The 25,888-nt window shown below is 38.6% G+C and overlaps 1 protein-coding gene across 1 annotated transcript in view; it reads left to right on the plus strand.

Moving 5' to 3' along the window:
* The window catches only part of LOC125238447, a 205,751-nt gene that overhangs the window by 94,981 nt on the left and 84,882 nt on the right, over positions 1 to 25,888 (plus strand). The window contains exon 2 of the mRNA XM_048145800.1: positions 8,379 to 8,561. Coding sequence (XP_048001757.1) covers positions 8,382 to 8,561 — 180 coding nt within the window. The 5' untranslated portion in view covers positions 8,379 to 8,381. The remainder of the gene's footprint in view (positions 1 to 8,378; positions 8,562 to 25,888) is intronic.

Genomic DNA, 25,888 nt, shown 5'->3' on the forward strand with positions numbered 1-25,888 from the left:
CTTCTCAAGCTCGCGCCATGCCTTCCTATCTTCAGCTACCCTCGTGGCCACGCTCCAGCTCGACCTGGTCGCTCGTAGTTCATCCTCAACGGACCGCTTCCATGAGTTTACTTACAGAGCGCCTGGAGCCAAGGCTCCTTCCAGCGGCAGACGATTTCCAGCCGAAAGAAATGGTTGAGTTATTTTGTTAGAGGGAACTCTTGGAATTGTGTGCTACCAATGTACTTTTTGTGTCGCAGTTTCCTCACTAATGGGTGTTTGCTGGCATATACTCAATAGGTCTTGATTTCGGATAGTGATTGGCCAGAAAACGCGAATGATCGACCTCAGTGACATGTTAACGAAAAGTTTTGTCGTATGGCCCTTTGTCACTCTCCACTATTCCACATTTTGCATCCAAGCAAACAATTGCACAGATTTCACTACAGATTCAAAGACGGAAAGTTTGACGCGTCACTCGAGCACATTATTTTACTTCCAAACGGCCTAGTAATGCAAAAAACGTATGTATTAAATTATTTTTTGATTGGAAATCAGACCGGATTGCAATCCCCTGTTGAGCTACGTTCAAATGTTAGCGTAAATGTTATTTTTTTGCACTATTCTAACATATTAAAATACATTACCGGATCCGGCGAATTTCACCGGATCCGGTAGCATGAAAAAACCACCGGATCCGGCCGGATTACCGGATCCGCCGGACCGGATTGCAATCCACTGTTTCCTCCTTCAAAACTTATTTAAACGGAACGAAATTTGAGAATCTGAATAACAATAAAATAATGTGTCGGACCGTTTAGATTTTTTTGGCTAATTGTTACCGATCTTGAGTATCACAACTTTTTTGAGCCATATTGAAAAAGACCGTTTTTAGAAATTTTTGATTGGCTCTAGCGTCTTTTAAAATAATAAAAATAGCAAAAAAATCAAAACGGTCCGACACCGATAAAAATAATAATAATCTGTGTTGAAAAAGTCATTGCTCTATCTTCAAAAACCAGGGAGGAAATAGTCGAGAGCGTTTGTATGGAGAATTGACCTGTATCGTATCGTCTTAAGCATGTTTCACTTCGGCTTGAGTTGAGAGAGCAACAGCAGCATCTTCGCGAAAATGGCGAAAACTTAGGTAGTGATAATGTAAACCTTTCTTCTACTCCCGTAATGATATTTGGAATTTACGGGATCGTGCATAGACTTTAAAAATCCTACATAGGTAAAAGATATATTGATTTAAACTAACACGATTTACACTTATAATTTTAGAACAAAACGGGACTAATTAATAAACACTTACATTTATATTTGGCCCGACGTTTCGAATATTACTGGATTCCATGAAAAAGAAATTCCCTGCCCCTCATTCTGGTTGAAATTTTCTAATTTTAATCGCTTTACGTACTTTTCTGCTGAAGAACAGACGTTCCGTTGATAGAATTTTGGGACTATGGAGCTCGATCCAGTGGTTTGGTCCCGACTGTAGCAAATGTTTAGCTACCGCAGATTTATTAATTTGGCTGTTTTTGACGTCGGGCCAAATTTAAATGTAAGTGTTTACGCTATTAAGTCCCGTTTTGTTCTAAAATTATAGGTAAAAGATGTTTAAGTCTACTGCAGTCTACTCCCCAAATCACATTTTGTAGCACCGGTTGCATAAAATAACTATTTAAGTACGTTTAGATTATTTTTGCCCGGAGTCCGAAACCAACGCGTAGAAGCCCTTTTGACACTTTAATAAAATGTAAGGGGTACACCGAGCGGATGTTGCCCTTGCCCGTATCATGAGACACACGCAAAGGCAACACCCGCCAGGGTGTAAGGACTATTTGAGAGTTAGGTAATGGAATCTAAATTGACCTGGGCTATTCGATGAAAGTGATGGACTAAATACTAGACTACGGGATAAAAAATCAGACGCCTGCCTAACAAAACGGTATGCAATTTTATTATTTTATACTGTATCATTATAACATATGTATTATTGCCTGTGTGATGACGGGTTAAGAATTTCACCACCCCCTTTCTTCCCGTGGGTGTCGTAGAAGGCGACTATGGGATATGGGTTAAATTGTGGCGTAGCCGAGAGGCTGGCAACCTGTCACTGCAATGCCACAGTTTCGTTTTCTTTCAACCCTTTGTTTGCCAAGAGTGGCACTGAAGCTTTAGTAGTTTCATGTGCTTTGCCTACCCCTTTATGGGATACAGGCGTGATTGTATGTATGTATATATCATTATAACAAATAATATTGAATTATGAATTATGCAAAAGTGTTTACATTTTTAAGCGAATCACTAGGTACATACACTGCAACTCTGTGATACTTTTCCTTTATTTACATGAGTAACATGTCCCAAAGACTTACAAAGTCGTTCATCAAAAATTCAACTCCGTATCATTACACGATAAAAGACACTTTGTGAGCGCCATAAGCTCATGTATACAATACACTTGTACGACCCGATTCAAACATATTATAAAATTTACATCTTCTGGGCGAGCTCACTCCATCGTAGGCCACGTCTTTGCCTTTGACTAGTCTGTGGTCAAGAGTAAGCCCATTTATAATACAAAAAAAAATATAAATAGGTACGATAGGATCGAATGTTATAGTGTCAAATGTGACTTTTAAACAGAAACATTAAATTTCTTTTATCATGTGCAGAACTTTTATTTTGCAGAACCATGAAAAAGTATACCTTAATTTTACTCAATAATTATCTTCTTAATTTAAATAAATTATTTGGTTGGCTCAAGTTTGATTTTTGGCTCAATTTTTTTATAATCAACTAGCCAACTAGCCCCTACTTATCAAATAAATTTTCTAGATTTTGATCAAAATATTTTCGTTCATAAAAATTACAATCTGTACATATTAAAGTCCGAATCAGACCGGTAATACCTTTTTTACGAGCTGTAAACCGGATTTATATAATGGCTGGAATTTGTATCGTAAACCGTTTTAGAGGTTCCCAAATTGTTTTCAGTTAACTGAGGAAAGTTTGTACGGGTTTTACAAGCTCCGGTTTGGTGTAACTGGGCATCAGATTTATAACTGTTGTAAATTATTTTGATTGAAAAAGTGTATGGTTATAGATACAGGCCTAGCCTAGTTTGCAGTCCACCGGATAATGCCTGCGTGTAAAACTTTGTGTTTTTATTTAATTAATAAATTTACTTTACTTTACTTTATTTGTTGTGGATAAGACGTACAACTGACTAGGCTCGGTTAAGAAGTTTTGTGTTACTAGGGGTGATTTAGTATTTTGGTAAAGTAAATCATTTAAGGCGTCAAATTTTGGGCCGCTACGCTGAACGAAGTAGCTGTTTCCCGGCTTCGTCGAACAGAAAAAGTACCTTTTCCCCTCACTAGCTCGGAAACACGTGTTTTGTCCTTTAATACCAGCGGGTAAAAACGCATTTTATCCACTAGTGGGTAAAGTGATTTGACCTTGAATAAAGTCAAATTAACTGCTTTCAAATTGATAAAAATAGGTGAATCTAGTAATAAAGATGATTTACCACCTGTGGAACTACTGGAAGCAGTGATAAACGCATTTTTTGCGTTACAACTACAGTTTACTCGCTATAATGAGGGGAAAAGTTTTGTGTTACACTCGGGTGCAAATGTATTTTACTTCTCGTGTGTTAAAAAACTCGCAAGTTCAGGATTCTATTCTCGAACCACTCGCTTCGCTCGTGGTTCAACTATAGAATCCTTTCACTTGCTCGTTTTTCAATTCCACACTCGGCGTTAAAATACAACTTTGCCCCCTTGTATAACAAATAACTATTACCTTGGCAAGTAAATAATAAAGCCTCAAATATTTAACATGTTTGTTGACCTCGGCTTCGCTTCGGCCGATAATTGCATGTGCTAGGTATCTAACTATCCATACTATTATTATAAGTGGGAAAGTGACGGAGCGACGAACTGACGTGATTTTATAAGTAGAGATAGTTCAAGGGATGGAGAGTGACATTGTCTATTTTTTGTCTCTTTCTAACAACCCAATTTCCTCAAATGGGGGTGGAAGTTTGTATGGAACATTTACAATGTTTCTATCAAGCAGGAACGTCCGCAAACGACTAGGCATTAAGCATGACTGCTTTTAATTTTTTTCTAATCTTAAATCTTTTATCAGTTACGTGACTGTTTTAAAGTGAAACAAAGCAAAGGTGCTAAGATTAACAAGTCAATGTGGATATGCCTTTTACAAAATGGTCTAGTAGTGACAAAAAGGAAATACCATGTTAAGGGGCTCCACACGGATTTTATCGATTTTTGACAAGTTTTGAGTTGAATCTCCTAAATTTACATACAACGTGTTTCCGGTATCACTCAAAACCTCAGACACCCCAACTGATTTTTATTTTTTTAAACTCATCTAGAGTATTCATCTTTTAATCTGATGGTTACTTTTTTTTTAAATTGAATTTTGAATTTTCTGTACAGCTCTACTTGACTTTTAGCTCTACAGTCAATAAAATAATTGCTAACTACCATCATAAACCATAAAACTATTTATTTGTGTATAGACAGCTAAGATGTCACTGTAAAACACTTTAAAGCTTTGTCACAGTAAACTTCAAATTGGACAGGTAATCGCAGTAAGCAAATTTAAACCCAATATTCGAAATGAAAAGGTTGCAATTAGGTACGAGTTCAATTTGTTATGACTTATGATAAACATTAAGATTAAACTGACAAACAACGTCAAACTCGTAGCGGAAAAAATAATCGTCCAAGTATTACCAGCCAGTATTACCTCAAATACTGAAAAAGGTAAACAACCTCTAGCAATGCGATATACACAATGTTGTATTACGAATACAATAGAATAGGCACATAAAAAATAACTAATAATACTAATTTAAATAAAAATATTACCCCCATCAAGATATAGCTCAATCAATTCTACTCTCGATTCTGGACAAACGGTTTTCAGGTTTTTAGTGTTAAGTGAAACACGGTGTAGATAGAATTATAGGACCAACGGCCATCGGTTTTTCAATCTTTTATCTCTATACGTTAGGGCCATATTTTGAAAAAAAAAGTAATACTTATTTTTTATGATTTTTTTAAATATGGTCTAAAAAGTGAAGGGTGTTACATACATGAAATCGACATGCTTGGATTTAGCTTTGACTGTTCTAAAATTTCAAGAGAGATTTTAATTTTAAACTAAGTAAAACAAAAGTTATGGCCAAAAAAACAGTTTTTGGCCCTAAAATTGATACTCTAAAACTTTGATGCCAAAATCACAGAAACAATGAGCTGTGAAGTAATTATGAGATATTCTTTTGTTTAAAGACGAAGCTTAATATGATAGGCTTTAGATAGGTACTATCATAAAATCAATGGATTCAAATCGAAGGTCATTGGCGCAGGGAACGCCTTTAAGGATCTTGAGCGTACGCCGGATACACGACGTCTGCAATGCAATTGCAATCATTATACTTAGTGTAGCTAGTTTTAGTATGTTACCTAATCGGACCATTTCAACTAAATTCTATTATATTCGGTTATTATTATTATTTGTATTTATTTTCGGTTATTATTATTTTTCGGTTTTATTATTTTAATATTATATTCGGTTCTAATTATTACTGGGGTAATAATTAAACTATAAATTTTTCCTTTCTGTACATAGTTTTAGGTTTAAAGATCTTTATTTCCCATAAGAATACATAATATTCACTTACATGAGAATTTCTTATTTTTCATGCAATACTTATCTTTTAAGCGGTGAGCGCACACTCAATTAAGTACTAATAACTTACAATATTAACAATAACTTAACACTTTTGGTACACATAATATTATTACTTAAGGGGTAATAATATAATATTATTATTCTTTTTACTTAAACGAATATTACACAAGAAAAATCTAAATTCACTTTTTTCTATGATGGGTAAATCGACAACAAAACAAGATAAATGCACAATGGAATGCGAGCGTAGTTGCTACGGCCCGGACCGGCTCGTCTTAGTAACAGAGATAAGAACTACTAACATGGATATAAAGAGCATGGAGGCGACACAGCATTTTCGTTTGTCTATCATGTTTTTATTAGTTTTTCCTCTCAATTCGCTCAAAGGTTGACTGAAAGAGATCCCTTATAGGGATAAGTTCGCCTTTGTAGACCATAATTATACTGTATTTCTATGTCCTAACTTATCTTATGTACAATAAAGTGTTTACATACATACATACATAAATAATTGAAAACATCATTTCACTCTTGTTTTCAACGCCGAAAGCCTGATTGAGTGCCGTCAGTTTGACAAAGTCCTTCAAAGTTTCCACCTTCTCAATAAATTCTGTAGCAAGAACCTTTCAAACTCCACGCATTAAAACCCCAACCCCAATCATAGTGATGTGCCGATGAGAATGTTCTCGTTTCTAAGAATTATTTTCCGGAGAAATTTCTAAACTCGAGAATTCTTTGACTAGCAAAAATTACTGCACTCTATTTTTTTTGTATAAAAATGTTCTTGTTGTTTTTATTTTCTTTAGTTTATATCTGTTGGTTAAAATAACGTGTTTAGGGAATTTTGTAGGGTTTTACTGTCTTTTAATCAATTATTACATAATATATATTTTTTGTATTAAATATTATAAAAATTACAAAGTTTTTGCCTTCAAGTTTCTATGGTATTTTGTCTTGTTTCGTTTACTAAGCGATTAAACATAGGTATTCGTCGAGTTTGCGACAAAAAAAAGTTTTATCGCACTTACAGAATAAATAAATAAATATTATACGGTAACCTCAAGAAGGCTTGTTTGGTGGGTACTCAGACAACGATATATTTAATATACAAACACTTATAATACATAGAAAATATCCATGACTTAGGAACAAATATCTGTGCTCATCACACAAATAAATGCCCTTACCGGGATTCGAACCCGGGACCGCGGCTTAGCAGGCAGGGTCACTACCCGCTAGGCCAGACCGGTCGTGTCATAATATATGTGACACTAGTGCTACTCCCAGAGAATATTTCCGAGCACCAACACTTTTGGTGGCGAGGCAACCTGTCTGCTCCTAATATATAAAAAAAAAGATTTCTCTATTCCCGGGAACGGTACATCGCTACCCCATTCCCAATCACTTTCATTACCCAACTTTGGCGCGGTTCCAACTCAATATCCACCCAATTTTGGACTTTAGCCTACTTTTTTAGAGCTCTTCTTTGGTCCGTCACGTTTTTTAAACAATTGAACGGCAAAGTGATTGCGTTGAAACAGCTGTTCAGATCTTTTCGACGATCGATGATCTAGGTGGATCAGTGTTAGTTTTGAGAATGTATCTGTATGTGGTTTTGTAGCTTTTGAACAAATTAACCAATTTCGATTTTTTTATTATTGAAAGCTGTCGGCAATGTTCTTACTCACTTCACGTTTGATGAAAATCGGTCCAATAGGAAATTTTATCAAAATTTAAGTTTGGTCAGCGATGATTTCTATTCAAACAGCGAATATAAGCTAAACGTATAATGGTAATGCAAATTATATTTTATGGTATGGCTTAGCAATTTGGGGAAACTGCATAACGTATTTATTGTTTAAAAGTGTTGCATTAAATACATAAGTAGGTATATTCATGAAATAAAACTATGGAAACGGATTAAATCGCGTATAATGAATTTATGGGGATGAATTTTAAATTCATCTATACGCGATTTAATCCGTTTCCATACTTTTATTTCATTTAATTTATTTTATTTTATTTTATTGGTATTCAGGATAACAACAGCCGTAAATATAACTAAGACATACTACTGCTTACGTATAAGAAGGCCAATAACAGTCATCCATTAAATTACATTTTGTAAGAATTAAATTAACTAAATGTTATATAAACAATCAAAATGTGCAATTTTCATGAGTAACTATCGCGGTAACCGAGGACAATATTAGGTATATTCATATTCTCGTAATCCTACCAAATCATGCCGCCCTTTATTGAATGTATTTTATATCTAAGAAATTTAATAATTATTTAAAGAATAAATAATTATCATTATTTCTTCAGAGTTCACTACCTACAAGTATATGTATTTGTCTCTTATTGCAGTCAGTTTAGGTAACACTTTGTTTATTTGTAATACATTTTGACAGCTTCTAATTCAACGGAGTTTTCAACGGTAGCTGCCAGTCGCGTCATGCCTCTGACAAAATAGATTTTTTTTCTGGATTACTCCAATTATCTGTAGCAACTAATATGAACACATACAGTAGCAGACAAATAATGTCGTACTCCGTCAAAAACCGGACATTTTACCGCCCAACGTTGTCCGAACAAAGTTCACGAGTGCCTACCAGGCGGGTTCTTGGGTGATAAAGTATTAAAATATATATATATTGTTCCAGAAAATGTCAAGCACAACTCGACTGGCGTCTGTGGCGCTGCTCCTAGCGCTGGTTTCGGCGTGCACAGCGCTGAAATGCTGGCAGTGCGGGCAGTACAGCGACGGCGTTGGCAGTATTACGCCGTGCGCTAACCGAAGCGCGGCGCGCTTAGACAACTGCCCGAATAACGCCAGATACTGTATCGTAAGTAATTTTATTATGATAGATAGCAATGTAAAGGGGATATGGTAATGAGTGACGGAGATAGTGGCAGTGTTTAACGCTTCAATTGTGGCAGTGCGGGCAGTACAGTGACGGCGTTGGCAGTATCACGCCATGCGCTAACCAAAGCGCGGCACGCTTAGACAACTGTACGAACAATGCCAGATACTGTATCGTAAGTACTTTCATGAATATATTACGAGTGACAGAGGTAGCACTGTTGATTGCAGAAGGCATAATAGTAAAGGGAGACAGAGATAGAATAGAATAGAATCACTTTTATTCGTAAACACACAGAAAATAAACAATATTTACGAATGACATAGAAGAATAAAGTGCCACGAAATGGCCTCACCTCAGCATATTGCTGGCGACTTCCAGCGCTGGTCTTCCGGTGAGACCATTAAGAACGGAAGCAACATACAAAAATAAAGAAACACGAAGCATAAAGAACGAAATACAAAAATAACGAAGCATACGGCATAAAGAAATTATAAAATATAAACATTTGACAATAATAATAGATGTGGCGATCGAACCTGTATTGGTCCGGTCGAACACAGCGTGCGCATGTTACTAGCGCCAACGGTCGCTACACAAACTAAATGACAAATGACAGATAGTAGTCGTGTATGGTGATAAAATGCGGGCAGTATAGTGTTGGCGTTGGCAGTATTACGCAGTGTGCTAATCAAAGCGCGGCACGCTTAGACAACTGCCCGAACAACGCCAGATACTGTATCGTACTTTTATTATACTGGAGATAGCAATATAGGTTGGGGAGAGCATTTCTTTTTTTTGCCAATAAAATTTTTTTGATTGTTTTACGGAATTTTAGGTCAATTGTACTCAGAATCACGAGTACTTTCAATCTCACTGGGAGACAAAAAGTGTCCCAGAATTTCCATACATTTTGTTACTTTCCTCTTTTGTTACCCCATACAACATATACGGAAAATGGTAACAAAATAAGAAAAAATCGTATGGGACAATTTTTTTAACTACTAGGATTGAAAAAGCTAGTAATTCTGAGTAGGAATAGCGTATTTTTTTTTCAAAAATATCACACTTCATAAAAGTGGCAAAAAAAAGAAATGCTCGGGAGGGGATAATATGGTAAAGAGCGCCAGAAATATCAGTATTCGCCATATGAGATGCCATTAAGGCTACGTAATGCTTATTTTACCGCTACATTGAATAAAAGTCTTTCAGAAAGTTTTTACCAGTAAAGTTTCTACCTATTTATCTCACCTTTATATGGACGTAGTTATCCAGGTTGTGGAAACAATCTCCGGGCACCTTTTCTTGCCAAAAAAAGTTTTACTTAACCAACAAATCAATATCGATTAAGTAGGCTACATACAGGGTGTAATTTCAAATGGTCAAAATATTAAATATAATGGGAAACTATGGATTTACTATTACAATTCCAGGCGAATGTATATCACTCAAATTGGCACTAAGCACTACAAGATAATAACTTTAAGTATTTAGTTTATACGATCTCTTTCTTTCTTTTTTCAAATGCATGTGGTGCTGTACCTACATATGTAAATGGTTTCTGCAATGGACGTTTTTTCTATTTCTTTATTCTAATATTTACAACAGAACTGACCGTGTCTCATTATTGTTATAATTTCTATGAAAAAAAAACAGCGTTATTTGTACTTTTTGAAACGGTGAAATAACCACTCCTACATACAATTTTCAAATTCTTACACAGTAAAAATAACCTAAAAGATTGAGTGAAATTTCTTTTAGAAAAAATGCTATTTAAAAAAGTATCGCGTAACACATATTATCCGGTAATAGAAACCATGTCAATTTTGTTTAAATTACCGGAAGTTACGACTTCCGTTATTTCCGGTGTTTTCCGGAAATTGATAGGATGGGTGGGCTGTAAAATTTATGTTAACGAGGAACTTTATAACTTTGTCGTTTTAGTTATGGAAAATAAATGAAAAATTTGTCTGTCATAATTATCGTAATTTCTGTTAGACGTAGGTTCTAGCCTACGATTACTAGCATTTATTGTTGAGTTTTCTATGACATTCTATTATATTACTATTATTGTCCTGACCGCTACCTACCTTATATTTATTCAACACTGAGAAAAGCGTCTTAGTAGGTAAGGACCTATAAATATGTAGAACAAGTTCATATCATATTTCGACAATTTGATACCTATTAAAATGAAAAAAAAAAAACGAAAATGAAAAAATTTTTTTTTTTAAGTAGGCATATTACAATGCGCATACGAACGTCAAATAAAGCTACGCCGGCTCTAACCCTACGCCTCAGCCTCGAGAAGATTCCAGTCCCCCCCTCAGTTGGGAGGGGGGTATCCACTATGGGACCGGCAAGAAACTCGGCGGGCCACTTCTTTTCTAAACATTAGAGATTAACATGCATTCATTAACAAGATACAATTTAACATGCAAAAGTATTTATAAAAAAATATTAACAGACTAGGTACTCTATGGAAATTAATTAATTATATTATAGCTTAATAATACGTGGTCGATAAAACGTTCTTTATCTTAATTCCACGACAATCGCGCCATTCAGTTCAATTCATTTTATCTCCGTTTCCATTTGCAACCTTCGCTTTCTCGGGTGTGTAATGATTGGTATAACTTTTTTTGGTATAGTAACATTTGTTATAACAACATTTGGTATATATCTAGAGGGTATAATCACTTATTTGACATAATTAACATTTGGTATAACCACAAAATATCTACTTTTATTTTGTATAATCATTATTTCGTATAACACTTATTTGTAATAACCGTGGTATGGTGTAACTATCTATTGATATACGACTAGTATAATATAACTAGCAAACAGTATAAAACATTTCATGAATTAATTTTATTCTTTTTTGAAGGGATCACAGTTCTAACCTAATCTAGCCTACTTTTCTGATAGCAGTACGTATGTTTAAGGGTCACAGTTCTAACCTAACCTAACCTTTTTGTCTGGTAGCAGCGCGTTGTGTGTAAGGGTCACAGTTCTAACCTAATCTACTTTTCTGGTAAATGATGGATCTAATTTATTGTGCAATTCTAACTGTGCTTTAAAAAGAATTTGTGTTATACAATTTATTTATTATAGGAAATAAGCATTATATTCAAAGTATGTTATAGTAAATGTTATGCGAAAAAATTATCATTATATTAAATAAGAATAATACAATTTGTCAGTATATTATTTGTTGTTATATGATTCAATAATTATATCAAATGATCGTTATAGCGACTAAAAATATATCAAAAAAAGTTATACCGATCGATACGCACCCCGCTTTCCCACTCTGTATAAAAAGCCGCTTTTCAAAGCCATAAAAATGGACTCCACACGCAGACAATTTGGCCGCTCTGAAATATGACACAGCTCAAGGCATACACAAGTGGTCAATCGCTATCGTTGCGTGGCGAAGTCATAGTGTATAGACGCGATCTTTACATACTTTGGAAGTCATTATCTTTGGTACATAAGCAGGTATTATTATTTAGTACCTGGGCGACCGAACTTCGCTCGGAGTTTTAGTCTACATATTGCGTTTAATAAAGCGATATAAAAACGCATGAAAACTCGAAACTTCGCGTTTCCTGGGACCTAAGAATCAGCTAGATCGAGTTTTCACCCCCGAAAACCTACACATAAGAAATTTCATCAAAATCGTTACAGCTGTTTCTTAGATCGCCGGGATATAAATATACAAGAATTGCTCGTTTAAAGGTAGGTATTTGATGTGCTAATATGAAAGAGCGAGAGAGCTCCGTCTCGTTCGCACGAAGCTTGAGAAATTGACGACTTGTCTACGCGTTTTGGAAAGATCACCTTTAAACCATCAATCTTTCTCAATACCTCAGGGGCTGTTCCAAACTGCCAATGATAGTAATTTCCGATGATGGTGTTTGGAGAGCATAGGCTACTGGACCCTTTTTAGGGTTCCGTAGTCAACTAGGAACCCTTATAGTTTCGTCATGTCTGTCTGTCCGTCCGTCCGTCCGTCCGCGGATAATCTCGGTGGCCGTTAGCACTAGAAAGCTGAAATTTGGTACCAATATGTATATCAATCACGCCGATAAAGTGCAAAAATAAAAAGTGGAAAAAATGTTTTATTAGGTTACCCCCCCTACACGTAAAGTGGGGAGTGATTTTTTTTCATTGCAATCCTAACGTGTGATATATTGTTGGATAGGTATTTAAAAATGAATATGGGTTTACTAAAATCGTTTTTTGATAATATTCATATTTTCGGAAATAATCGCTCCTAAAGGAAAAAAAAAGTGTGTCTCCCCCCCCTCTAACTTCTGAACCATATGTTTAAAAATATCAAAAAATCACAAAAGTAGAACTTTATGAAGATTTCTAGGAAAATTGTTATGAACTTGATAGGTTCAGTAGTTTTTGAGAAAAATACGGAAAACTACGGAACCCTACACTGAGCGTGGCCCGACACGCTCTTGGCCGGTTTTTTTTAAAGTTTGTCTTATAATTACTTACTGTCCAATTAACCGAAAAAAATATCACTATATTTTATTATGATTTATAAACCGCAAAAAATAAAGGTGTAACGCCATCTAGGCCACCGTACCTTTTTCTCTATGGTTTTGAGGTACGTTTTTTTCTTGGACCTTATCCGTCTATACGGAGTTACACATGTCTTTGGTATATGGGTGAATCATTTTTTTCTTGGTTGTTATTGCCATGGTTACGGTCCCCTGGGTCACCCTGGTTTTATGCAAAATTATGCTACTTTAATTATGCAAACATGCATGTAGTCCATGTTTGTAGATGGCCCATTAAGAAAGGGATGTATTAACAACAGAAAAATGCTTGTTTGCATAGTTTAAATAGCATAATTTTGCATAAAACCAGGGTGACCCAGGGGACTGTAACCATGGCAATAACAAGCAAGAAAAAGGTGATTCACCCATATAGTTATCGGATATATATAGCGGTGTCAAAACAGAAGAATTTGTTTGAACAGACGTCACTACATCGTCAATATTTCCGATCAATATCGTATTCTAGAGTACGTTTTTGACGAAAGTATATTGGAATAAGGCACCCATCGATAATAATGTTTTCAAGCCTGATATATCTTCTACTGCCACACACAACATTTATCGAGATCTAAGACTTCGAGCAGGGAAATCGCAAAGACAATTCTTATGAACCAATTCGAACAAGGCCTACAAGATTTAACTGCGATACGAATCAGTCTAAGTCAACAGTGATGCTACTGGTCGAAGATATATGTCACTTTTGACACATACTGATCGGTATCATATAGCTGTGAAATCTTAAAATACTTAAAATCGTTGTTTGAATACTTCAAGTCCTCAAACTGGAAAAATCACAAAAATCTTATTGACTAATTCGATGTTTATAAGATGTAAAAAAATATTTTCGTAATAACAGATTGGTATCATATCGCTTTGATATTTAGAAACATTGTTTGAATACAGTACTCGTAAGCCTTCGAACCAGGATATCTCAAAGACGAATCTTAATCCCTCAGCGTCCGTTCGATAAGACGGCCATTTTGGGGACCGCGCGAAATCAAAATGGCGGATAAGCGGTGATAGGTTTTAGTTCAACATGTATGCTAAACGATAGGTTATATCCAGATCAATATCGAATGCAAGAAAAACGAAAACTAATGGTACAATATACATGACAAATTGTGAGTGTGTTTAGTAAAACGTCCCACTTTGTCAATTGCTATAAAAGCGCCTTAGGGCCTTCCGGGCTGTACGGTTGTGGAATTCCTTACCAGTAGAATTAAGACTAGCGTTAGCTTTTGTTTATGTTCCGTTTTTCCAGCTACCCTAAGGTTGCCTGGAAGAGATCGCTTTTTAGCGATAAGACCGCCTGTTGTTACCTAGTTACTTATACTCTTACTCAACATTCTGTATATTTTTTACATGTAAAATGCTAAAATGTTGCAATAAAGAATATCGATTTACTTAGTTTATTTATATGAGTATAAAATAATACAAAGAGTAAAAAATAGTGTCCAAGAATAGCAAAACCTTACAACAGAACAAGAGAGCTCGAGATCATAGCTCTGGTAGCAGGGAATAAAAGTGCCATTTGATTTCCCCTATCAGCCCTTACAACATCATCGTCTTTGAACATACCCGTATTCTTAAGCTTTCTCTTGATTGACGACCAGAATGGACGTCCACGTATTTTCGTTCAGCTCACGTCACAGATTGATGTGATGTGCTCCATGTACCGACATAAATCTCCTTACGTGCCTGTCCGCTTAACCCCTTCTCGCCGCTCAAACTTTATTATATACTAAATATAAGATTTGTACACGGTATGGATTAGATTTGGACGGTAAACACAAACATACAAACTCAAGCCTGTTTTCACAAACGTGGTAAGCACATGAAGCCGCTTAGTTATGCTGCTGCCACGCAGTTCTGTTATATCACGTTACAATAACACGGCGCCATCGCGCCATCGCGCTGCCCTGTCATATCATGTCATAGAGGTATAACTGCCAGTGTGAGAGCACCATTACAGTGCTGTGCCACGCTTGGAAATTGAGGAAATATTGCAGTAATAGGTTGCCAGACCATCGCCCACAACACGATGGAACCCATGACCCACAATCGACTTCTACGACACCCACAGTAGGAAAGAGGGTGGTGAAATTCTTGACTCGTAACCACACGGTATGAAAACGACCATACACATAGTTAAACGCCTATGACTGATTTTATTTTCACGGATTTGAATAGCACTAGCAATGGTACGAAACCGTTCAGAGCGTTTCTGCAAATGCACAAGCCAAATGACTACGTGTCTTTTGTAACCCTCGACGCAAAAATGACGGGGTGTTATAAGTTTGACGTGTCTGTCTGTCTGTCTGTGAGTGTGTTTGTCTATCTGTCTGTGTGTCTGTGACATCGTAGCTCCCGAACTGATGAACCGATTTAGATTTAATTTCTTTGTCCGAAAGCTGAGTTAGTCGAGAGTGTTCTTAGCTATGTTTAATGAAAATCGGTCTACTATGTCACGGTCGGGGGTTTTTTAAATTTTTTTATTTTACAACTAGGGAACAAATCAAATTATTTTATTGAATATTTTTTTGATTTGTTCTTTTTTCAAGTAGTCACACTACTATTGTTACAAATTGACGCGGTTTTCGAAAATATGATGCAATGCCAATTCGTAACTGTCTGGATCGAGCATAAATATGTATACTCGCCGGTAACAAACGATACTAATTGAGAAACCTGGCCAACAAGGATATCATGCACTGGACTAACCTTCAGCTGCAATATGGCTCCTCAGCGTGGCTGGTTCTTTCACGTTCACCCCTTCTCCTTCACACACCGGCCGGTGGTACGATAAACAGTCTCAGGCCTTGTCACGCACAATAATCACGATATAAACACACAAATTTGGAGATTGAACGATTAAAACATAATATTTCGATTTTATTCAATGGCGGTCGATGTGATCGCTCGCGGCGTCGCGGTGTTCTCTCAGTCGCCGACAGAGGCGCTGCAGACGGTATCCACGCGCATGCGCCCAATTACAGTTTAGGCGATCCTCATTGGCTAGCATTTCAAAATTCGCATCCCTGCGAAGTACGGTTTGGCAGTGCATCGATAAATGGTTGGAAGCGCGCGGAATATGAATTATTATTGTAAAACTAAACGTTAAGAACGGAACATTCCGCCCACCAAAATACCAATGGGATTTTCCCGAATAAAAAAGGGACGTTACATTACTATTAGACTACGATTTATTAAGCTAATCTTAAAACTAGGAGCGTTGTTGGGAGTGATTATTCGGATGGAAGAGGACATAGTTTGACCAGGGGCCTTTTAACTAAGTTATCCTTCGCGGTTCTAACGGTAGCCACCCGAACTACTCCGTCAGGTCCGTTATGGAGAGACACAACTCGTCCCAACGGCCAATGAAGAGGAGGTCGGTTGTCGTCTTTAATAAGTACGAGTGAGTTTACGGTTAACGGTGTCGAGTCTTTGGTCCATTTTGCCCGCTGAGTTAAAGCATGTAGGTACTCATTATTCCATCGTTTCCAGAATTGCTGCAGGACCAAGTAGTGAGTCGTATTTAAACCCGGATGGAAGCATTTCCGATGCACCGATTCGATTACGCGTGTCGTAAGTACACATTTTCTAGGCAATAGAGCGGGATGCTTGTGCTCAAATTCTAATCCGGAGCGCGCAAGTCGTCCGCCCACCCTGAGTATACTTTGGTCGTCGAGAAACGGATTCAGTTTGCGAAGACTACGAGGTAACTGTTTCCGCAATTTAAGTTTCGATATCTCATCGGAAAAATGACGATTTTGGAAATGCTTAACGATTTCGAGTAGCGCCCGATGGCGCTCGGTGTCTGTTATGAACAGGCTTTCAGATCGAGAAGCGTTGCCACGCGCGTTGGTGCAAAACCTACGAACGTAAGCCAGAATGCGACAGACTTTGTCCAAGGACGAGTACCTCTCTAACAGCTGATCGATGATTGACGGTTGCTTGATAGGTTCGGTTTGGCTTGTTACCAGAGTTACCCGACGCTGCTCGGAAAGTACAACGTTGTCGTTGTTACGATCCTTCGATAGATCTGTTGGCCATTCAGACGGTGATTGGGAAAGCCACTCTGGACCCGCCCACCATAGCGTATTGGTCAAAAGTTCATGTGGCAGCTGCCCACGTGAACAGATATCTGCGGGATTCGTTCCAGAGGGAACGTGTCTCCAGCAGGCGGTAGGAACGATGTCCTGCACGTGGCTAACACGATTGGCGACGAATGTCACCCAACGCGAGGACGGAGCACGCAACCAAGCCAAGGTAACGGTTGAATCACACCAAAGGTAAGTTTCGTCAATAGGCAACCGTAGCGTGTCCTTGACGAACTTGATGAGGTCAGCAAGCAGCACTGCTGCGCACAGTTCCAACCGAGGCAAAGATTGTTTACGGAGTGGACAAACCTTCGCCTTTGCGCACACGAGATAGACGTGAACGGAACCGTCCGAATCGGTGACACGGAGATATATGACGGCGCCATACGCTACCTCCGAACTGTCGCAAAACCCGTGCAGCTGATACGTTTGAGCACCTTTTATGGTGAGCTTGCGAGGAATTTTCAGGTCCCTAATTTGAGGGAGCTGCTGGGAGAAGTTGTTCCACTGGGAGACAATTTCCGGAGGTGGAGTTTCATCCCATGATGTGCCAAGAATCCAAAGTTTTTGGATTAAGGCTTTGGCTTGGATTGTCAGAGGAGACAAGAAACCCAAAGGGTCAAAGATTCTGGCGACCTCGCTTAGAATCGTTCGTTTGGTACACGGTTGATTGGAAGGTTGAACGTTAAAAACGAACGAATCTGAAGCGGGTTCCCATTTAAGGCCAAGGACCTTAACGGTAGTGTCTTCGGCTTCGGTAAATACGACGGCCTCCGAAAGACACATTTCTGAGGGCAAGTCCCTTAGAAGTTCGGGTTGGTTGCTTACCCATTTTCGAAGCTCAAAACAGCCGAGCTTGAAAAGGTCGATAACTTGTGACTTGATGTCACGAGCATCATCCAGCGAAGAACTTCCGGTAACAACGTCGTCGACATAAATATCGGAAGCTAGAACGGTTTTGGCCTTTGGGTACTTGTGCCCTTCATCGTTGGCCAATTGCTGGATCGTTCGGCAAGCAAGAAACGGAGCCGAGGAGACCCCGTACGTTACGGTGTTTAAAATATATTCCTGAAGAGGCTCATCTGGGTGAGCTCGCCAGAGAATACGCTGGTAATCCCGGTGTTGCGGAGCAACGTTAATTTGACGGTACATTTGGCGCACGTCAGCCATAAAGACCACTTCGTGCTCCCGGTAATGAAGAAGAATCTCCGCAATGTTGGATTGTAACTTTGGACCTGTTAATTGCGTGTCGTTCAGGGATTTGGAATGCGCATCTTTAGCTGACGCGTCAAAAACGACGCGCAGCTTCGTTGTGGCGCTCTCAGGGCGCAAAATGCAATGATGCGGCACGTAATACTTCCCTTGACCCATGTGCTTAGCAGGCACCAAAGTCATGTGACCACTTTCGATGTAGTCGGTCATGAAATCAACATATTGTTGTTTCAAGTCTGGATCACGAGACAGGCGCTTTTCGATAGCATGGAAGCGTCGTAACGCTATCTCCCGAGAGCCTTCAAACAAAGGCTCAGCGTTATCTTTGAAAGGGAGAGAGACGACGTACCTACCAGTCTCGTCACGGTAATGCTCATTTGTGAAACTGTCTTCACAGAGCCGTTCATCTGGGGTTAATCGGGAAGAATGTGGAACGGTATCGATTTCCCAGAAGCGTTGAACGATATTGTTCAGGTTTTCATCCATATTGGGTGGTGGCACACTTAATAAGGATGACGAAGCTAGTCGGGTTCTTCCGACAATCAGCCATCCGAAGACTGAGTTGAGAGCACGCGGTTTATTGACGCAGCGTTTCACACGTTGGTCGAGAAGTGCCTCAGCAAAGACGTCGGCAGCGAGCAAGACATCAATTGGACCAGGAATGTCAAAACCAGGATCTGCTAACGGTAATGTTTTGACGTTGCCCAATCCACTCGTATTGAGTCTTCCAATTGGCTGATCTGCACAAATGTGCGGTGCGACAAACATATCCAGACGGAAATGTACGGTGTCCTTGGAGCCTATATCACAGGTGACCTGGCCAGTCACCGATGCGGGTGCTCCACCAAGGACGCTTGGCCCCTCACTAGTCACGGTAGGCTCCAGCTGTAGCCGTTGAGCAGCGTGCGTAGTAAGGAAATTGTTTTGACTTCCGGTATCGAATAACGCCCGGAAGGTATGAAACTTGCCCGAAGCATCACGAATTTGGACAAGCGCGGTTGCCAGTAGCACGGTCGTGTTTAAAAGTGAGTTCGACGAAGTCCGCGGTTCCTTAGCCAGTAACACGACTGGGCTAGGTTTTCCACCCGAAGGTTCAAGATGGCTGGCAAGTTCCTCTCGGTGTAACAGAGTGTGGTGCTTCCGCTTGCATTTCTGACAAGAGAAAATCGATGTGCACTGTCTGACTGAATGAGATGCGTTAAGACAGTTGTAGCACCACTTTCTCTCTGTAGTGACAGCCATGCGTTCATCTACCGATTTAGCTAAAAAGCCTTACAGGCTGATATGTGATGATCCTCATCACAGAAGGAACATTTTCGGACAACTTTCGGAGTTCCCGAAACTTTCGGTTTCACCTCTTGTTTCTCACCCTTCGCATGGGGGGTTGCATTAACGGTAGGTGATAGCAGGGTATGCGTGACGTTATGTCGCTTCGGTTTCTGAACGGTTCCCGTTGCCTCTTTAGAAGAACTCGCGGTTTTAGAAGTAACGGCGGTAAAATGCGTATCGCGCAACATAGCTTCGCATTTCGAGTGTAAAAATGCCCTTATTTGTTTATATTGAGGCATTTCCACGTCGGCGTGTTTTTCCTCAAACTCGCGTCGCAACTTAGTATCTAACTTCGCAAGAATGTTATAACATAGGACAAAGTCCCAATGTTCCGTCGGTAATTTCAACTGTTTTAAAATAGTTAGATTTTCATCGATAGTATCTAGCGCGTGTCGAAAATCTTGAGCGTTACCTATTTTAAAACTGACATCTAAAATGTCCCGCCAACACGTAAAAGCTAAGTCGCGTTTATCCTCATAACGAGCTTTAAGCGCATTGTATGCACTCAAATAATGTTCATTTGAAACCGGAAACGTCTTAATTAACGATAAAGCGTCACCGCGTAAAACGGACACTAAATAATGAAATTTCTCAATTTCACTCAAAAGAGTAGATTCGTGAATAAGCGCATTATAAGTGGCGATAAACTCGGGCCACTCCTTAATAGTACCCGAAAAGGTCGGTAGCGAAATCTTTGGTAGTCGCATGTTACTACTATGCGAACCCGTTGTTGTGTCCTGCCTCGAAATATCCGGTTGTTGAGACGAGCACGGTAAAAATTTACGCTGCATGGCAACCACCTTAAAGTACGCTTCATCAAAACGTTCTTGAATCTCATTCTCACCTTCGTCGGCATCATCCCCCAATAGATCCGAAATGATAAGGTGAGATTCTTGAAAACTGTCAGAAATATTTTTTATTTCCTTGTAAAAGCAATAACCCTACGGCTTTTAAGAAATACTTTATTCAACTATTGGCCTATATATTTGTGATCGTCTAGATTAAAATGTATAACCCGCTACGTTGTGATAAAATATCATTAGAATCACGAATACATTTCGTTACCGTACTGAAATAAAATTGTACGTATAAAATGAAACAATAAAAACACAATAAAATTCCCGCAGACATAAATTGTGGAAAAATATTTAAAAAAAACTAACTACATAAATGAACATGCAACTCACCCGAAAACAGCATGGGGCTTAAAACTAAGAATAAAATTAATGAATTGACTTAATTACCTGATTTTACAATTACATTATATAATTATATTACAATTAAACAACTAAGTACTTTTCTAACTTAAATAAATATCCATAGACTCCGTCGTACAGCAGACAAACAACAACCTAAAATAAAACCCGACCACAAAGGGACCTTGTGATATAAGACCATAGGTCTATAAAGGGGAACCTAAGTTATTACTTTGTTTTGGAACGAAAAGGGGCTCCCTGCACGCCTACACCCCTTACCTCGCGTGACGTTGAGAATGGAACAAGCCCGTCTACGCGTCCGACAATCCTTCGTGGCGCAATTCCTATCTAATCATAAAAACATTCAAACCTTCGCACCTAGATATTCATTCTTCAACATTCTTCACTTTCCTGACATTCTCAAAAATATATTTACGCACAATGCATTTATAAACTACGCCATGCTATCTACGCGCTGCGATATTTACGCTTTTCCCTAACTCGACATGCAGCCGCGTATTTGTGACAAAGTTAGTGAGTGTGTGAATTTGTCCAAAGGTGCTCTGAATATCATTTATACTCTACAACATCCACTGTACTGCAGCCCCTTAAATTGGAAAGAGAGCACTCTACCTTCACACACGACATCAGACGTCAGGGGTCGGCACATATCGAGTGGTTGAATCCCAGGACTACAGAGCGAAATGTTGCAGAAATACAAACAACTCAGGCCTTGGGTGTGTACCTAATGTGTGTGTAGAGGCTTCGGACTTCTGAAGCACTGACACGTCAGATACTTCAGGCCAAAGCCAGATTCGGCGCCCGGTGCGGCAGGAGCTACTCTCGGCCACCGACCTTCTTCCGAGTGTACCTAAGTGTGTGTATGCAAATGGACTAAACGTGTGGTGTGTCAGCTGTGTGTGTAAGTGTAGTGTGGTGTGTATCGAGTGTGTGTGTCCATGTATTATGTTTGTGGGACAAAATACATGGGTGTGTGTGTGTATAGTTTTTTATTGTGGTTCACTATCTCGTCACAAATAATAGGATCAAAGAAGCAATTAAATGCGTGACACTACAATTTTGTCATTCTGTCGGAAAGAGCCAAAATTTGATTGAGTGTATGATGTATGGTATTCGGCTCCTCCTTCAAAACAACTTCACTGCAATGTCAACATTCAATTCATGCAAACTGATCAAAGTAAAAGTGATTTTAAGAGTGTTTTATCCACTTTCATAGCTAATTTAATAATTACGAGCTAAATCATGAGATACGAAAGTAGCCAGAAGGGCTCCCTATAATCTTCTTCTCGTTCACTCGTACTCTCGCTCGCTGGCTCGACTCGGGAACATTGCAGAAGAGATCTATTTTGTCCTACGTACGAATCGTCCACTGACGATTTCCCTAACCCTTCGCGAATCACGCTGGACTAAGCTAAAAAAAATATAAAACACCCGACGTGATGACCTAAGGGGATAAAATGATTAACTTTATATTACTTAAAACTAAATTATAAATAAGTTTAAACACTTCCTGATTTCACTGATTCTACTTGAACATAATTACACATTATTAGAAAACAAACACTTTAAACACTTAAAATCTCTACACAGTCTATTGTCATTTTAAATCACACTATTGCTATAATTCACTTTCAAGGCTAATCTACCTATATAGATTTGACCTAAGAGATAAAGACACAATTAACTGATTTCTGGCTAAATGTCACGACGCGTATCCAGCCAGTCGTTTCGGGCTCCAAATCTTGACTAACTCCTGTAGGTTTATATTTTAAAACCATAACATTCACACGAATAGACCTTTATAATAAAAAGACTTTTGTACATAAGTTTTGCATTAACATACGTCATTTCATAATTTCGATCATTATAATTTCTAACTAGATGACGTATGTGTCACCTTATTTAAATTAACCTACGCCCTTTTTACACGCATCTGAAATAGAACTCTTGTGTTTAGCTATCGAGTATTCGATAGTGTCAAGTACCATAAGAGCGACTCGCCGAAAAAAGGTAATAAAAAGCAAAAATTATGACCGTGTGTTTAGATTAGGTCGATTTCAAGAGCTTGCGACTTGTGAATATATTTTTAGGGATCCGCATTAAAATACTGGCCAGTTATAAGGAATTAATACCTAACCCTGTAACACTGATGTTACAATATAGGAAAACGCGAATATGACCCGTGCCGCCGTACACTATTCAGCGGGCGAGGGATCAGCTTACGTGGTTACCTCGAACAGCTGTGCGAAGTACCCGTTGCAACTTGTAGGTTTTTAAGAAATATGGTTCGATTTCTTAGAAATTCAGTTATTTATAATAAAAACGGTAACTAATTTTGTCAAATGGATTGAAACGAATAGGTATTATTTCGGTAAAGTTTGAATGAATGAATTTGCGAATATAATATTATCTATCGGTACGGTATGCGGTAGGTCGAGACAAAGATGGCACAAAGACTCTGATTTTAACTTCGTAATTACGCGATAAATTGACGTTGCAATTCGTTTACACGGTAGAAAAGGATATTAAACGAGGATTAACGACAATGGAAGAAATATTACGAAGTAAAATTGGTAGTTGGTTGGACGATTGTGAATGAGGATCAAAGGGCGTTCCCGGTTGTTTCGGCACCAAAAAGATGTTACAAATTGACGCGGTTTTCGAAAATATGATGCAATGCCAATTCGTAACTGTCTGGATCGAGCATAAATATGTATACTCGCCGGTAACAAACGATACTAATTGAGAAACCTGGCCAACAAGGATATCATGCACTGGACTAACCTTCAGCTGCAATATGGCTCCTCAGCGTGGCTGGTTCTTTCACGTTCACCCCTTCTCCTTCACACACCGGCCGGTGGTACGATAAACAGTCTCAGGCCTTGTCACGCACAATAATCACGATATAAACACACAAATTTGGAGATTGAACGATTAAAACATAATATTTCGATTTTATTCAATGGCGGTCGATGTGATCGCTCGCGGCGTCGCGGTGTTCTCTCAGTCGCCGACAGAGGCGCTGCAGACGGTATCCACGCGCATGCGCCCAATTACAGTTTAGGCGATTCTCATTGGCTAGCATTTCAAAATTCGCATCCCTGCGAAGTACGGTTTGGCAGTGCATCGATAAATGGTTGGAAGCGCGCGGAATATGAATTATTATTGTAAAACTAAACGTTAAGAACGGAACAACTATATATAAATTATAAATTTAAATAGATATCATACACGAAAGAAAAAACGACAAGGCCCACTGGTGGCCGAGCCGGGAATCGAACCCGGGTCTTCAGCTTACGCGGCTTTTTTTATTTTGTTAAAATTTTTGTTGACTTCAACTTACAAAAATTGACGCCCGAAAACTGCAAGCTGCGATTAAAGACAGACAACTCACTGGATTTTACCGAGTTCGTTTGACACGCTAAGTATCTACTTAGCGTGTCAAACGAACTCGGTAAAATCCAGTGAGTATCTACATTTGCTTGATCTATACCATACACGTAGTTGAAATGACGGATCCGTCATTTCAAGCCAAATGGCTACGTGCCTTTTTAGCTCATTTCGTGACTATTTGCTGTCACCAGTCAATCCTGCAATAAACTGCACACTGAACCAGCTAAACTGCTAATAAAATTCGTCATAACCCGCGCTGTGTCCACTTGGCGCTGCGTCCGGAAATTGGACGCCGAATCACGGATACAAGCGCTGAGTGTTTGCTTGGGAGACGTTCCAAATGCTATAACAAGAAAGAATTTTATAAAACTAGTATAAGTAAATAACATTTTACCCTCACTAGCTCGGAAACACGTGTTTTGTCCTTTAATACCAGCGGGTAAAAACGCGTTTTATCCACTAGTGGGTAATGTAATTTGACCTTGAATAAAGTCAAAATAACTGCTTTAAAATTGATAAAAGTAGGTGAATCTAGTAATAAAGATGATTTACCACCTGTGGAACTACTGGAAGCAGTGATAAACGAATTTTTTGCGTTGTAGTTTCCTGGCTATAGTGAGGGGAAAAGTTTTGTGTTACATTCGGGATGCAAATGTATTTTACTTCTCGTGTGTTAAAAAACTCGCAAGTTCAGGATTCTATTCTCGAACCACTCGCTTCGCTCGTGGTTCAACTATAGACTCCTTTCACTTGCTCGTTTTTCCATTCCACACTCGGCGTTAAAATACAACTTTGCCTTGTATAACAAATAACTATTAACGTTTGACGAACTAAGCTTCAATTTTAATATAGTCTTGCGCCCGGGAACACAGCTTACTATGTTAAGTAGGTCTCCCGATAATGATAGTCGTTTACGCTAAGAGGAGATCAAAATGCAGACTAGCTCTGTCACGCACCTTCATAAGTGCGATATGAGCTAGCGACGATACGCTTAAAAAAGTCGTGAGAGCATTTGGTATTTTTTGGGTATGGTTGTTTTTTTTTTTAACTGACTAGTCGATATAGTCCAGCAAACTGATCGTCATTCTATCACATCCGTTTTTCATTTAAATTTTTTATATTTTTTTGAGATTAAAACTAGTTCAAATCACTTGATAGTGTTCGTTAGTCGTTGAATAATAAATAAATAAATAAATAAATATTGGGGACACCTTACACAGATCACCTTAGTCCCAAACTAACCAAAGCTACACTACTACTAGTACTATGGGTGCTAAGGCGACGATATACATACTTAAATAGATAAATACATACTTATATACATAGAAAAATATCCATGACTCAGGAACAAATATCTGTGCTCATCACACAAATAAATGCCCTTACCGGGATTCGAACCCAGGACCGCGGCTTAGCAGGCAGGGTCACTACCGACTGAGCCAGACCGGTCGTCATAAATACGATTAAATTCTGCAGGC

This window comes from Leguminivora glycinivorella, chromosome 23 (genome assembly GCF_023078275.1).
Source record: "Leguminivora glycinivorella isolate SPB_JAAS2020 chromosome 23, LegGlyc_1.1, whole genome shotgun sequence".
In the NCBI taxonomy this organism is placed as follows: domain Eukaryota; kingdom Metazoa; phylum Arthropoda; class Insecta; order Lepidoptera; family Tortricidae; genus Leguminivora; species Leguminivora glycinivorella.